General features: G+C 40.7%; 1 protein-coding gene across 1 annotated transcript in view; it reads right to left on the minus strand.

Annotated features, from left to right (window-relative positions):
• The window catches only part of ISY1 (ISY1 splicing factor homolog), an 816,689-nt gene extending 809,709 nt beyond the window's left edge, over nucleotides 1-6,980 (minus strand). Inside the window, exon 1 of the mRNA XM_044078094.1 lies at nucleotides 6,793-6,980. Within this exon, the coding sequence (XP_043934029.1) occupies nucleotides 6,793-6,795 (3 nt within the window). The 5' untranslated portion in view covers nucleotides 6,796-6,980. The remainder of the gene's footprint in view (nucleotides 1-6,792) is intronic.
• Nucleotides 6,981-13,983: the final 7,003 nt, after the last annotated feature.

A 13,983-nucleotide genomic window follows, 5' to 3' on the forward strand; every position in this document is an offset into this window, starting at 1 on the left:
TAAAGATTTAATAAAAGATCAGTGCAATGCTGTATGTGCTACCTCAACAAATGTATATGCTATATTTTATCACCTTTAAAAGGGTTATATCATGTATGAGCTTGCATATATTTTATCACCTTTAAAAGGGTTATATCATCTATGAGCTACATACCTTTAATGCTAATGGGTCAGTTACAGTGACTTACATGTCATGTGATTCATGTTCTAGATTCCAGTATAAATACGCACCTTGCAGATGCCATGAAATATGAATTCTAGAGAGTCACCATGAATATATACCTCATGGATGTTATGATTTAAGTTCTAGAGAATTCAATACAAATACACGTCACTGAGATTAGCCCACAGTGTAGGCTGTATAACTTACTATATATGCTGAAATTACAGCCTCCATTCATTTTGCTCTGGCACCACAAGGAATGCTTCAGAGAACTTACTTTCTCTTCACAGTATGGTACTTACTGCATTGACTTTTTTTACAGATGCTGATATTGCATATGGGGAATTGGCCCAAGCATCCACTGCACAACCTTTGAAAAGTACCTAATAAATCCATTTAGTAGAATCAATCTTATGTTAAGTTGTGTTGAAATAGAATAGAAATGCAACCCCTAAAATATGGGTTGGCAGCACTGACCATGTGTGTCATGAAAGTCTGACTACCTTTATGTCTGCTACAACCTCTGATGGTATTCTGCATAGATTTTTTTATCCTGCTTCTATTGCTGAATTCCCTACATTTTTAAAGACCTATTGAGAGGTGGATTTTAAAACTAGGAAGAGCTTCAGCATATTGAGCTAATGGATGTGGAATTTTTGTTTCACAGCAGTCGAGGTTTACCACCCCACTTTTTCTTTTTTTTTTACTTTAGCTCTGCAAGATTTTCAGATTTTTATACACACGCACGTGCACACATATATAGATAGCATATCAAGTGGAAAAAATAAACCAAGATATCTAATTTTGTATTATCCAAAAATGTCTGGGTAAAAAGCTAGACATAACCTCTTAACAAAAAACATATGTGCATGTTTTGCATCAAACCATCAACCATTTCAGAATCTGAGATAAGTTTTTTTTATCCTTATAATTTGCCCCTTGACTATATTTTTAAATAGTTTGGATGCATGCAAAATAGCATTACTGGCTGTATTCTTATACAATACAACAGTATTAAACTTCTTTCTAAAAAATTTCACACCCGATAAATTTACTTTTTCAATACTCTTGTGATGTGTAAACTTTAAAAATATCATACTCCCTTTGACAGAACCTATAAATACATTCAAACTCCATCTCCCATCCATACGAAAAAAGTGTCATCAATAAAGAGTGCATTTACACCTTAATATAATTACAGCCAGGAATCTCTTCTAAAATAATAATTTCTCAATATGCCATGTCAAGGAAATAAAGTTTATTGCTGAAAGTATAGAACAGGTTTTATACAACAATTTTTGGAACAATTGCATAAACAGAAGAAAGGGGTAGTGATGGATACCAGGATGGCACCCACCTATTCCAATTTGGTCACAGCATATGATGCATCCCACATATTTAAAAATAAATAAAAAAAAAAAAAAACACAATACAGTCAAGGAACAAATTATATGGATAAAAAAACCTACATCAGATTCTGAAATGCTTGTTTGGTGCAAACCATTTTTAAGAGACTACCCTCAAAAAGTGTATTAATTCTTCCCTTATGGAATTTGACAGCATTTGTGGTAGTGAAAAAATTAGAACTGATAAGTTAAAAATTGGTCTGTAGCTTTGTTCTTTTTTCATTAGACAGCCAAGTTATTAGGAAGACGGTGAACAATAATTGGTGCATTTTAACTGGGAATGAAGAATTGGCTAGTCTGGTTGGGAAAAACTTTCATTAATAAATAAACATAAAAATATAAAATACATTTTAGAAAAGAAAATGGATTGTTTAGTCAAGATCTAAACAAAGTTGGGAGCCACAAATGTTTGAATTGCTCAATGTGTAGATATATTTCGGAATGTTGTAATTTTTATTGTGAAAACTAAAAAATCTTATAGTATTCAAGGTTATTTCACTTGCAATGATGTTTTTGTGGTTTACTATAAAAAGTGTCTCTCCTGTGACTATTTTTATATTGAGAATACCAACAGGCAGCTGAAAAAGAGGACATATGAACATCAGTATGTCATTTAAAAAAATGATAAAAATGCCTTGGCAACACATTCAATGGAATGTAAAAATTTTAAGAAGTTTATTTTTACAGTAGTGGATTTTGTTTCTGAAAATTTTAATAGTAATAAGAACAAAAAATGGAGTTTTTAGAAATACAATGGCAGATTATATGTGAATCCAGGGCTTAATGGAATAATTCAGCTATGCAGCAGTATTAAAAAGAAACAGAAACAATGTGAAATGTAAATGAGGGAGTCACATGTTTTCTACCACATTACTATGGTTTTGATTTAAAAGGTTTGAAAGTGAAAAATAAGTTTGTTCTGATGAAGACTAGTTTCAGGTCGAAAGTGCTTAATTTTTGTGGTGTTAATAAATTCATTTTTAGTCACTTCAGCCACTTGGAGAACATTTGGTTGTTTTAGTACTTAAGAAAAAAAGGAAAAGCCATGAAATCCTAGGGAACAGAGTTCTATATTGCTAGTACAGACTTTGAGAAAGACTATTTAATTATTGAAAGTGAAAAGAGGGTCTTTTTAAAGCCAAGTCTGAGCATACCTTTCAGATGTCCAGAATTTTTTATAAATGTCCAGACTTTTGCCTTTTATTTTTGGTCTGTTCCTCATAAAATATTTGGCTTTCTAACAAGTTAAAGAAAAGCACTACTTAATTCACATAAATATGTCCCCCTTTAAAAAAGACAGGATATGATAAAGGTGACTTATTTTCTCTTTGAGGAGAGAAAATTGCAGGGATGGAAAAATCAAAGGCACCATCAATGGTGCTATGCACACCTTCACACAACCTTCAATGATCTGGGACAAAAATGAAATGGCCCCTTCTGAAATACACCATAAAATATATTTCAGCAAAATGGTGTTGGTAGTATATTCTGTACACAGACAAAGGTTTCATAGAATCATTTAATCCTTTATTTTCCTTTCATTCAGTGGCCCTTCTGAAGGCTCCATTTCGGAAACTGGTCTAAAACTTTACACCTTCTATCTTGTAATTGTTCATGCAATGCATTCATCTAAGACTAGCACTTCTCTCTTTTCTTCCTTACAACTAATACTGGTCATGGTGCTTTATCACCTTTTTTATAAGATGTAAATTAGATGTAGATTCATAGGTGAATACTAGGCTAACTGCCTTGGAGGGCCATTTTAAGCCTAGCCAATAACCCGAGGTCAGAATCAAGCCCTGTACCCTGTGTCTGTGAGGTAAAAGCCTTAACTATTATACCAAACCCTAGTGCATTGCAAAGAGGCCCTGAAGCTAAAACAGGCTCTTTGCCTTCTCCTCCAAACTTCACTTCTGTCAGGTTTATCCTTTGTTTGCCTGATTTACAGACATCGCCACACTTGATATTATGTGAAGTTTCTTTTACTTACCTTTTCATTTCAGACATACTTTTTTTATCTAATGAAGCTTTTTGCCGAGCCCCAAATACCTTCAGTATCCTTTATTCAGTAGCTCTGTGAAAACTCTTTCAGTGTAAAAAAATATCCATAAAATGCAAAACCTCCAGACAGAAAACACAATTAAAAGTCTTTTGGAGCAACAGATCTACCACAAGCACTTATTAAAAATTACTTTAGTGGGATATCATTACACAATAATTAAAACTCATAAATACAGATGAGTGTTTTTCTACAGAAAGAAAAATGCAGTAACATTTTAATTGCTTCTCAGTTAAAATGTTTTTAGTTAGAATAGAAGATTAAAAGAAAATGGCTGCTCATATTGAAAAATGTACTAAAACAAATACGTTTTGAAGCAATGATTACAAAAGACTATGACACCTGGAAACACTCTACAAAGCTTATACTAATGTTGAAGTAACAGCTGAGAGAGGCATTTTTGTAATACAGAGGCAGACCATACAGTACTTGAAAACCGGTCAGCTGATGACAGATATTCACATAAGAATACCCAAATGTTAAAAATACAGGTTACACAAATATTCTTGACAAAGGATAAAGTGCTGTTCAAGTGAGAAATGCAAGAGCAAATACAACTACAGAATGAGTATATGGTGGTGGAATTACATTTATGGAGGCCAGAATGGAATGGAGTAAAGTAGGGTGAATATAAGCAAGAGTAGGTTGACATGGGCAGTGCCCATAGAAGTCAAAGCAGCATGCTTAGGAAACAAAAGCAAAACTGTAATCTAGAAGTCTAATGGATCTCATACTTACTAAGCTAAACTAAGTACCAACCTGCACATTTTACATAAAGCTTTTACTTTAAACCTACATCCTGACAGCAGATTAGTGGGTGGCAGTTACCAACCTGCTACGAGTGGCAAAGGTCATAACTTTTTTCAAAACCTTTAACAAAAACTGTATATTAATCCCAAATTCTCTCATGAAAATTCTCTCATCAAAATCATGGCCTCAAGCTAAATGCCAAAAAGTGCATAGTCATCCCCTTTGGAAAAAACAAAGTACTCGTGAACTACCACATACGTGGTAATCCCCTAAATACAGAAAATGTAATAAGGGATCTGGGGACCCAAGTAGATAGTAATCTCTCCTTTGATAACCATATGGCCAAGGTGGTTAGAAAATCCTTCTATGTGGCCCACCTAATCACAAAATCACTAAAGAGCTCGGGAAAGAGTTCCACAACCATAATCTGCAAGCTATACTAATGCACAGATCACTCAAAGCCAGCAACCGAGTTAAAGGTGAAAACAGGTTTTTGTGTCTAACAGTCTTACCTGGTTAACAAAAATAAAAACAAATGTAGTTTTTAAATCAATGCATGTCATCAAATACTGTTTTGGAGAACAGTAAAAAGCATGGGAATGTATTTTGCATACGAAAAACACTGCCTTCCACATACCAATTAAATACTAAAACATTCATTCATATCTAGAACAAAAGAAGTTATTGTGCCCCTCTACTCATCAGACCCATCATAGAGTACAACGCCCCATTTGGGATGTACCTTACAAGACACCTGCAACCGAAGGAAAGACCACAGAAGTATCTCACCAAGAGGATTACTGGCCTCAAACAGATGTCCTATGCAGCCCGACTGAAGAAACTCCAGCTGTACTCGGTTGTATACCGCTTACTCAGAGGTGATCTCTGCCTGACATGCAAGGCCATGTCCAACCCAGAATTGATGGACATGCTCCACCTAAAAAAAAAAAATTCTCCGAGAGCCACACTTTCTAGGGATCTAAACCTCACTACAACGATAAATAGGACACATTGGAGGGATAGATTCCTGTCTCAGAGACTCCCCATGCTTTGGAACAGGATTCCAATCTACATTAGGCAAAGCCCCTCAATAACACTCTTCAAAAGAAACCTTGACGAGTGTATGGGAAACAGAAAATTTACCCCGGGGATAAATGTAGTGGCTCTGCTGGACAGAGGCACGGGGAACTAATGGCTTTGCTGGACAGAGGCACGGGGAACTAATCTAAGGGTACGGAGAAAGCCAACACATTCTGGTTAGGCTTACAGATGCCCTCAGGCAGATAGCCTAGTACTTACCTTTGAACTTCTGTACTTTAGGTTGAGTAATAGTCCAATTTTAAATTTCTGGGTATACAGTAGATTAATGTAGTGGTACCCACGGTGGTGGTGCTGCGGTAGCGTTGTCGCCTCACAGTAAGACGCTGTCTGATTCGATTCTCAGCTACAGCGTCTTCTGCGTGGAGACGTGTGAATGGGCGTACCTTCGTTGAAAGTTGTGCGTCAGGGCTGGTAACTCGGCACGTAAAAATCAACTACCAATCATTAGAGGACCGGAGTTCCGCTGTGGCGACCCCTAACCGGGAAAAGCAGAAAGACTCAACAACAACAGTAGATTAATGCAGTCTGCTAAAGAGCTCAGGAAAAAGTTTCACAATCATAATCTACAAGCTATACCAATGCACAGAACACTCAAAGCCAGCACCCGATTTAAAGGTGAAAACAGGTTTTTCTGTCTAACCATCTTACCTGGTTAACAAAAATAAAAACAAATGTAGTTTTTAAATCAATGCATGTCATCAAATACTGTTTTGGAGAACAGTAAAAAGCATGGGAATGTATTTTGCATACGAAAAACACTGCCTTCCACATACCAATTAAATACTAAAACATTCAACAACAGGAGAATTACTGCATAAGAAAGAAAGAAAGAAAAACAAGGGAAAGTCAAATTCCAGCCTGCTCCTTTGGTGGTGCTTACAACTTGTCAAACACATTTTTGTTAACACAACTTGTTCTTGCTCCGATTTGCATAATTTCAAAAAATAAGAAAAATTATATCCAGGCTATCCAGCTCTAAATTTTCACTGCAAAAATCAGGAATAAAATATCTTATAAGAGAAGCTTTCTGAAAAATTTACTAACAGCACAACCAATGCACCTTACACCTTGCAAATTCTAAAAGGTGTCAATGATCACAACTAACACTGCCTTAATCTTGTCACACATGCTGTAAATTTGGACCAGGTTCTTATCGGAACACTGATACAATAGTTACAACGCAAAACCATTTATAAAAATATCTGAATAGGGTAAAACAGATACTGCTATATGCTTGCCTGTAAATAAGCATTCCAATTTCATCAGAAAATTCATCAATCAACCATCATACTTTATCAATGCTAATCACTCACCATTGTTACCACTATTTACAACACCACGTTTTACGAAATACTGCAGCGACAAAGCAAAAGTACTACAACAGGGTTTGCAAACAGGAACATAGACACAGCTACAATATCATGTCACGTGACAACGTCATGCGTTTCTTCACGTCAAGGAGGCTGGAGGTACTGATATTTTCTGTTACGTGTGATATAAGTTTAAAACAACTTTGAAGTGTTTACAGCTCCGGCTGAAGCGCTTAGGTACGTCAGACAAACCAAAGCGTATAAAGGTACACGGACAGATCAGTTAGTAAAAACTGAAAAAAAGCCAAGTTATAGTTTTCACCGTGCCCTAAATATGCCGTAATGGGTCCATTACCATAAAAAAAGTGGAGACATTTGATGTCCGCAAGGGATATTTGCATATATCCCATGGTCCTCATTTACAGGAGCTTGGCATACCTCTCAACTGTACAGAAGAACGTCCAGATTTTTGGCTCATATTTTTGGTCGATTCCTCATAAAATTGTGGTTTATTGGCAAACTACTGACAAATAATTAAAGATTGAAGTTAGACAATAATGACAGACATTGAGTTTCAGATGCCATACCCTTCAGAAAATTCATGTTAATGCAAAATCTGAGACTGTCATTCTATTAACTTTCTAAGTTTGTAGGATTGCCACCTTTTAAGGGGGCCAAAGTGGGGCATGGGGGTGCGGCCAATATGACACTGGACACACCCACCACCATGACATCACCACAGGTGTGGTGAAGGAGATGGTGTTATGGGTTACGATGGATGGGTGCTGGAGTCGCTTGTTGTCCTGCTGCTGGAATGGCTAACTGACTGGTTGGCTTTTGGCTGGCTGCTGGTGTGGCTTGCTGGTTGGTGGGAGTAGCAACTGGATAGATGAATGACTGGATGGATGGATGGCTGAATAAATGGATGCCTGGCTGGATAGATGGCTGGCTACATGAATGGATGGCTGTCTGCATGGATAGATGGATGGCTGAATGAATGGATGGCTGGCTGCCCGGATGAATGAATGGCTGGCTGGATGTATGAATGGATGGATGGCTGGCTCGTTAGAAAAAAAGAACAAATCTCGGTCATTTTTCTAGCAGCTGTAGAAGTGCTTAAAACAAAGCGCTCCTACAGCCGCGTTCTTTACAGGGCTCTTCCTGCCCCAATCCCCACCCCTTTCATGAATTGCAACCAATTGCTGCATGAATTAAAGCATCCGGACGTAACAGGCAGCAGCTTTGCCTGCAGGTTCGGGTTGGTGACGTAACTGAATTGTCATGGAAAAGCCGGAAGTAATTGCGGCTTTTCCACGGCAATTCAGTGCGATTGAAAAGTGGGACTTTTCAAGTCCCACTATTTTAAACAGAGGGCAACAGGATGAGGCAGCTCAACCTGTGAGTGTCCCGTTGACAACGAGACGGGTGGCAACCTTAAAGTTTGTAAGAGTAATATTTAAAAATGTCCCTATTTTTGGGCCTTTTCCCCACTTTTATGTATGGCTTTGTCCAGATTTTTCACTCCAAGAGGTTGAGAGGTATGAGGTATCACACAGTAAAAAACACTTTTATTGATATTTGATTTACAATGGTGATGGACAGGTTGACAGACAAGATCAGACAGGAGTCCCAGTGTCTGCTATTCTTAAAGTGTATTAGTTCTGGTTTAAGCACTTGGGCTTCAGGCCAGTTATTTTACACTAAGAAGGTTCGTGGTCTGCACTTTTGTGGGAGAAGAGGCAGGACTCTGCCCTTCTGAGCTGGGAATTTCTGGTTAAATGTTTATAGTGCCTGAATATTTGAACTTTATCTTACTGAAATTGGTACACCTTGTTTGCTGTAGCATAGACTAGATCCAGGCCTGCTGAATCTAGCTTTGTTTATATGCTTGTTGTTTGTTTGCTTGTTATTTCCCTGGAACGCTCATTCCACCTAATACGTGGCTTCTCAGCGCTTCTGTGGATCACTAGTGATATCTGCATTGCTTACTGTACTTATTTCCTTGTTTCACTTGAAAGAAAGTTACTGTTTGCCATTTTTGCATTTAAGTTACCTGTAACACATTGCACTTAAGTTACCTGGCACTTGCTCACTAAAGCAATTATATAAGTCAGCACTAAAAATTAAAAGCACTACACCCTCACTCCCCACTGGCCCTTGTTTTCAATTATAAAGGAATTCCCAGTATATTATTCTAGCATGTCCAAAGGTCAGTTGTCAATCTCCTCTACGGTCCAGCTGGTGAATCTGGGAATCTTGAGGCAATGTTACAACTGCCTCATGTACACAGACAACCCTCTCCTCCTCCCAACAAATTCCAACACATGTGAGAGATGCAACCATATAGCCAAACTGGAGGCTAAGCTCTCTCAACTCAGTACTGGCGTAACCAGTCAGGAGGAGAAGGAAACCACACTCACTACAATTCCAGTCTCACATAGACCTACCACGACACCAAACCAAACACATAATCACACAAAAACATACTCGGAGGCTCTAAATAAAGATCTGCCTAAGCAGCAGAGACCTCCAAAGCAGACACCCAAGCAACCGCTACCCCAAAACAAAACACGTGCAACACATATCTCACAAAGCCAGTGTGCCGAACAGTCACAGCCCTTAAGACTAAACAACACACCTGATACACTTGTAATAGGTGACTCTATCATCAGACACACTGATGTCCCACTCACCAGGCTGAACAAGGAGAGGGTCACGGTGAGTAGCCTGTCGGGCGCTAGGATCCGCCACATAACACAAGCACTCAGGTCACTCCAAGGCAAGTACAAATATGACTCAGTCATTGTCCATGCTGGTGTAAATGACCTGAGATGTACCTCCCTGGACTACATGAAAGGAGACATAGAGGAGCTCTCTGAGCATGTAGCCCAGGCCGGTATGACCCTGACCTTGAGTAGCATCTTACCCTCACCAAGAATGATGCCACAATATGAAGACAAGATGATCAATTTCAACAACTGGCTTAAGTACTAGTGCCATTCAAAGGGGATCCAATGCCTGTCAGCTTGCGATGATATGCTCGACAAGCCACGATGATTCGCTAGGGACGGCTTGCACCTGTCACCCCTGGGCTTTCGGATATTGGCAAAGGCTCTTGCTACCCCCATAGTGCCTTTTTAGACAAGGCTCAAAAGACAAACTCACCTCCATAGGTATCACAAGGGATAAGAAACTAAGAGTAATGCTACTCAACGCCAGAAGTCTAAACCTCAAGATGCACGCACTCGAAACTCTCCTTAGCATGGAGAACATCGATATCTGTGCAGTAACAGAAACCTGGTTCAGGGCTCCCGAGAGCACACCAGCACTACCAGGTTATACCTCATACCATGCTTTTCGGCCCCAAAACTTGGACCGAACCACAAAAGGAGGGGGAGTATCGATATTCATCAAAGATACCCACACCCCCAGGTTGGTGGCAAAGCATGAAGCATCAGAGACTATCCATGTGCAACTAACAGTGGGTAAAACTGCCTTCCAGTTTATAGCCTGCTACAGACCACCCACCCAAATCCAGGAACCCCACTCGGCCTTCCTGAGAACACTGGAAAATATGAAGGTCTCTCCAAACACCATTATATTGGATGACTTCAACTACCCAAACATAGACTGGGAGCATTACTCTAGCTCCAACACCCTAGCCCAAAGGTTCCTAGAATTTATAAACTCAAATGCTATGGAACAACTTGTTACCACTCCCACAAGAGGGGAAAACATACTGGACCTGATCATCACCAACATGGGGACTCTATGCTCCAGACCAGAAGTGTATCCCTCTCTGGTAAGATCAGACCATAAACTAATCTCACTGGATATTCACATCCCGGCCCCACCCCCTGCCCAGAAAACCACAGTGAACAACTTCTCTAAAGCAAATTTCACACTCCTCAAAACCGAGCTGGAATCCTTCAAAGCCCCCGGGCCTGTGGAAAATACGGCCCAGACCACAGAATCCTTTATAAATGCATTCTATGAACACCTTCAGGAATGCATGGATCATGCAATCCCAAATAAAACCAAGACCCAATCCTCCAAAGGCAGACGTCCTATCTGGTGGACCCCAGCCATAAACAAACTATACAATAGAAGGAGGAAGCTACTAAATGATAGAGCAAAATCCCAAAAAGGGAAAGCATCACTGATCAGTATTAGCAAAAAACTAGGGCACTCATAAAATTGTCTAAGGCCAGCTTCGAGAGAAAAATTGCAAAGGACACTAAGTATAATCACAAGGCTTTCTTTAGTTATGTTAGGAACCTGGGTGGTAATTCCCAGATATGCTCAGAATTAGTCCAAAATGACAAAAAATACACCAAACCCACAGACATTGCCAACATCCTAGCTGACAGGTTCAGCGCAAACTTCTCCCCCCCTCCACACCAAAAGGCAAATATCTATCCCAGCAGAGTGCTGCCCCCCCTGACATCTCAGATGCTCAGGTAAGAGCCGCCCTCTCCAAAGCAAAAAACACAGCATCAATGGGACCAGACGGTGTCCCGGGCTGCGTCCTACGTGAACTCCAAGAAGAGCTAAACCCAAACATAAAACTACTGTTCAATCTCAGTCTTACTACAGGATATGTGCCCAAAGAGTGGCGTACAGCAACAGTGGTTCCTCTCCATAAAGGTGGTGCCTCAACGGATCCTGGAAACTATCGCCCCATAAGCCTGACTAGCTTGGTCTGCAAAGCTATGGAAAGGATCATCATGGACCTCATAAATAAAGATATTGGGGACCTACAGACACTGGATCCTACCCAGTTCGGCTTTGTTAAGGGCAGATCCTGCCTCTTAAACCTGGTTGATTTCTTTGAAACAGTCACCAAGGCCATTGACGAGGGGAAGGTGGTCCACACAGCCTACCTGGACCTTGCAAAAGCCTTCGATACAATACCCCACTCGGGCATTATAGATAAGCTCACCAGCTTAAATATAAACCCCTATGTCACTAGATGGATTGCAAACTGGCTCAAGGACAGAACCCACATGGTTAGAATTGCTGGAGCCATGTCAGACTCCAAACCAGTTACAAGTGGTGTCCCACAAGGCTCAGTCCTGGGACCTCTCTTGTTCAGTATATATTTCTCGGAGGTACAGGCCAACACGGAAGGACTGTGGCTGACCACGTTCGCAGATGACTGCAAACTGGGCGCCATAATCGACTCTCCAGCCGACACAAGCATCCTCCAAAAGGGCCTCATAGAAACAGACAACTGGTGCCAGAGCAATGGCCTCAAGCTAAATGCCAAAAAGTGTATAGTCATCCCCTTTGGAAAAAACAAAGTGCCCACAAATTACCGCATAGGTGGTAATCCATTAAGTACAGAAGAAGTAATTAGGGACCTGGGGACCCAAGTTGATAGCAATCTCTCATATGACAACCACGTGGCCAAAGTGGTTAGAAAAACATTTTATTTAGCCCACCTAATCATGAAGGGATTCACATCTAGATCAGGGGAGGTCATCGTGCCTCTTTACTCATCACTCATCAGGCCCATAATTGAGTACAATGCCCCTTTTGGGATATACCTTACCAGACACCTGCAGCAACTGGAAAGACCCCAAAAGTACCTCAACAAGAGGATCAAAGGGCTCAAACAGATGCCTTATGCCGCCCGGTTAAAGAAACTCCAGCTCTACTCAGTGGCATACCGCCTGTTCAGAGGCGATCTGTGCCTGACGTATAAAGCCATGTCCAACCCGGAATTAATGGACATGCTGCACCTCAGAAAATTCAAATCCCATCGAGCTACGCGCTCGAGAGACTTGAACCTCAGCACTGAAATAAATAGGACATGCTGGAGGGACAGATTCATAACCCAGAGGCTCCCTTCACTCTGGAATAAAATCCCAGACCAGGTTAGGCAGAGTCCCTCATTGACTCTCTTCAAGAGGAATCTTGATGAGTGGATGGGAGATCGTAGGTTTACCCCGGGTATCACTTCTGTGTCACTGTTAGACAGAGGCACAGTATACTAACCTCGAAAAATGGCATAGAAAAATAAATTTAAAATGGGTGGCGAAAGCCAAACACATTCTGGCTAGGCTTATAAATGCCCTAGGGCAGATAGCCTAGTATGAACCTATGAACCTATGAGCTATGATGTTTGCATATGACATTGTGATCTGTAGTGAGAGTAGGGAACAGGTAGAGGAGACCCTGGAGAGGTGTAGATATGCTCTAGAGAGAAGAGGAATGAAGGTCAGAAGGACTAAGACAGAATATATGTGTGTGAATGAGAGGGAGGATAGAGGAATGGTGAGGATTCTGGGAGTAGAGGTGGCAAAGGTGGATGAGTTTAAATACTTGGGATCAACAGTTCAGAGTAATAGTGAGTGTGGCAGAGCGGTGAAGAAGAGAGTACAGGCAGGATGGAGTGGGTGGAAAAGAGTGTCAGGAGTGCTTTGTGACAGACGAATACCAGTAAGAGTGAAAGGGAAGGTCTACAAGAGGATAGTGAGACCAGCTACGTTATATGGATTGGAGACAATGGCATTGATAAAAAGGCAGGAGTCAGAGCTGGACGTTAAAAATGTTAAGATTTGCACTGGGTGTGACGAGGATGGACAGGATTAGGAATAAGTATATTGGAGGGTCAGCCCAGGTTGGAAGGTTTGGAGACAAAGCCAGAGAGGCAAGATTATGTTGGTTTGGACATGTGCTGAGGAGGGATGTAGAGTATATTGGGAAAAAGATGATAAGGATGAAGTTGCCGGGTAACAGGAAAGAGGAAGGCCTAAGATAAGGTTTATGGATGTGGTGGGAGAGGACATGCAGGTGGTTGGTGTGACAGAGCAAGATGCAGAGGACAGGACGAAATGGAACAGATGATCCGCTGTGGCGACCCCTAACAGGAGCAGCCGAAAGAAGAAGAAGAAGATTTGATTACCAGGAAAGTTTGACTGGGTAAGAGTCCATTTTCAGCAGAAGCTGGGAGAGAAAAGCTCCAAAGTTGTTCTTTCGGCTTTTCCCGGTTAGGGGACGCCTCAGCGGAACCCTGGTCCGCTAATGATTGACAGTAGATTTTTATGGTGCAGAGGTACAAGCTCGACGCCCAACCTTCAACGAAGGCACGCCCATTCTACGCATGTCTTTTGAACGCCACTCAACCGCGGGGAGGACATGCAGACTCCACACAGAAGGCACTCCAGCGAGAATTAAATGGGAGAACCT

This window comes from Protopterus annectens, chromosome 7.part0 (genome assembly GCF_019279795.1).
Source record: "Protopterus annectens isolate FY-2018-M chromosome 7.part0, PAN1.0, whole genome shotgun sequence".
NCBI classification, from domain to species: domain Eukaryota; kingdom Metazoa; phylum Chordata; order Ceratodontiformes; family Protopteridae; genus Protopterus; species Protopterus annectens.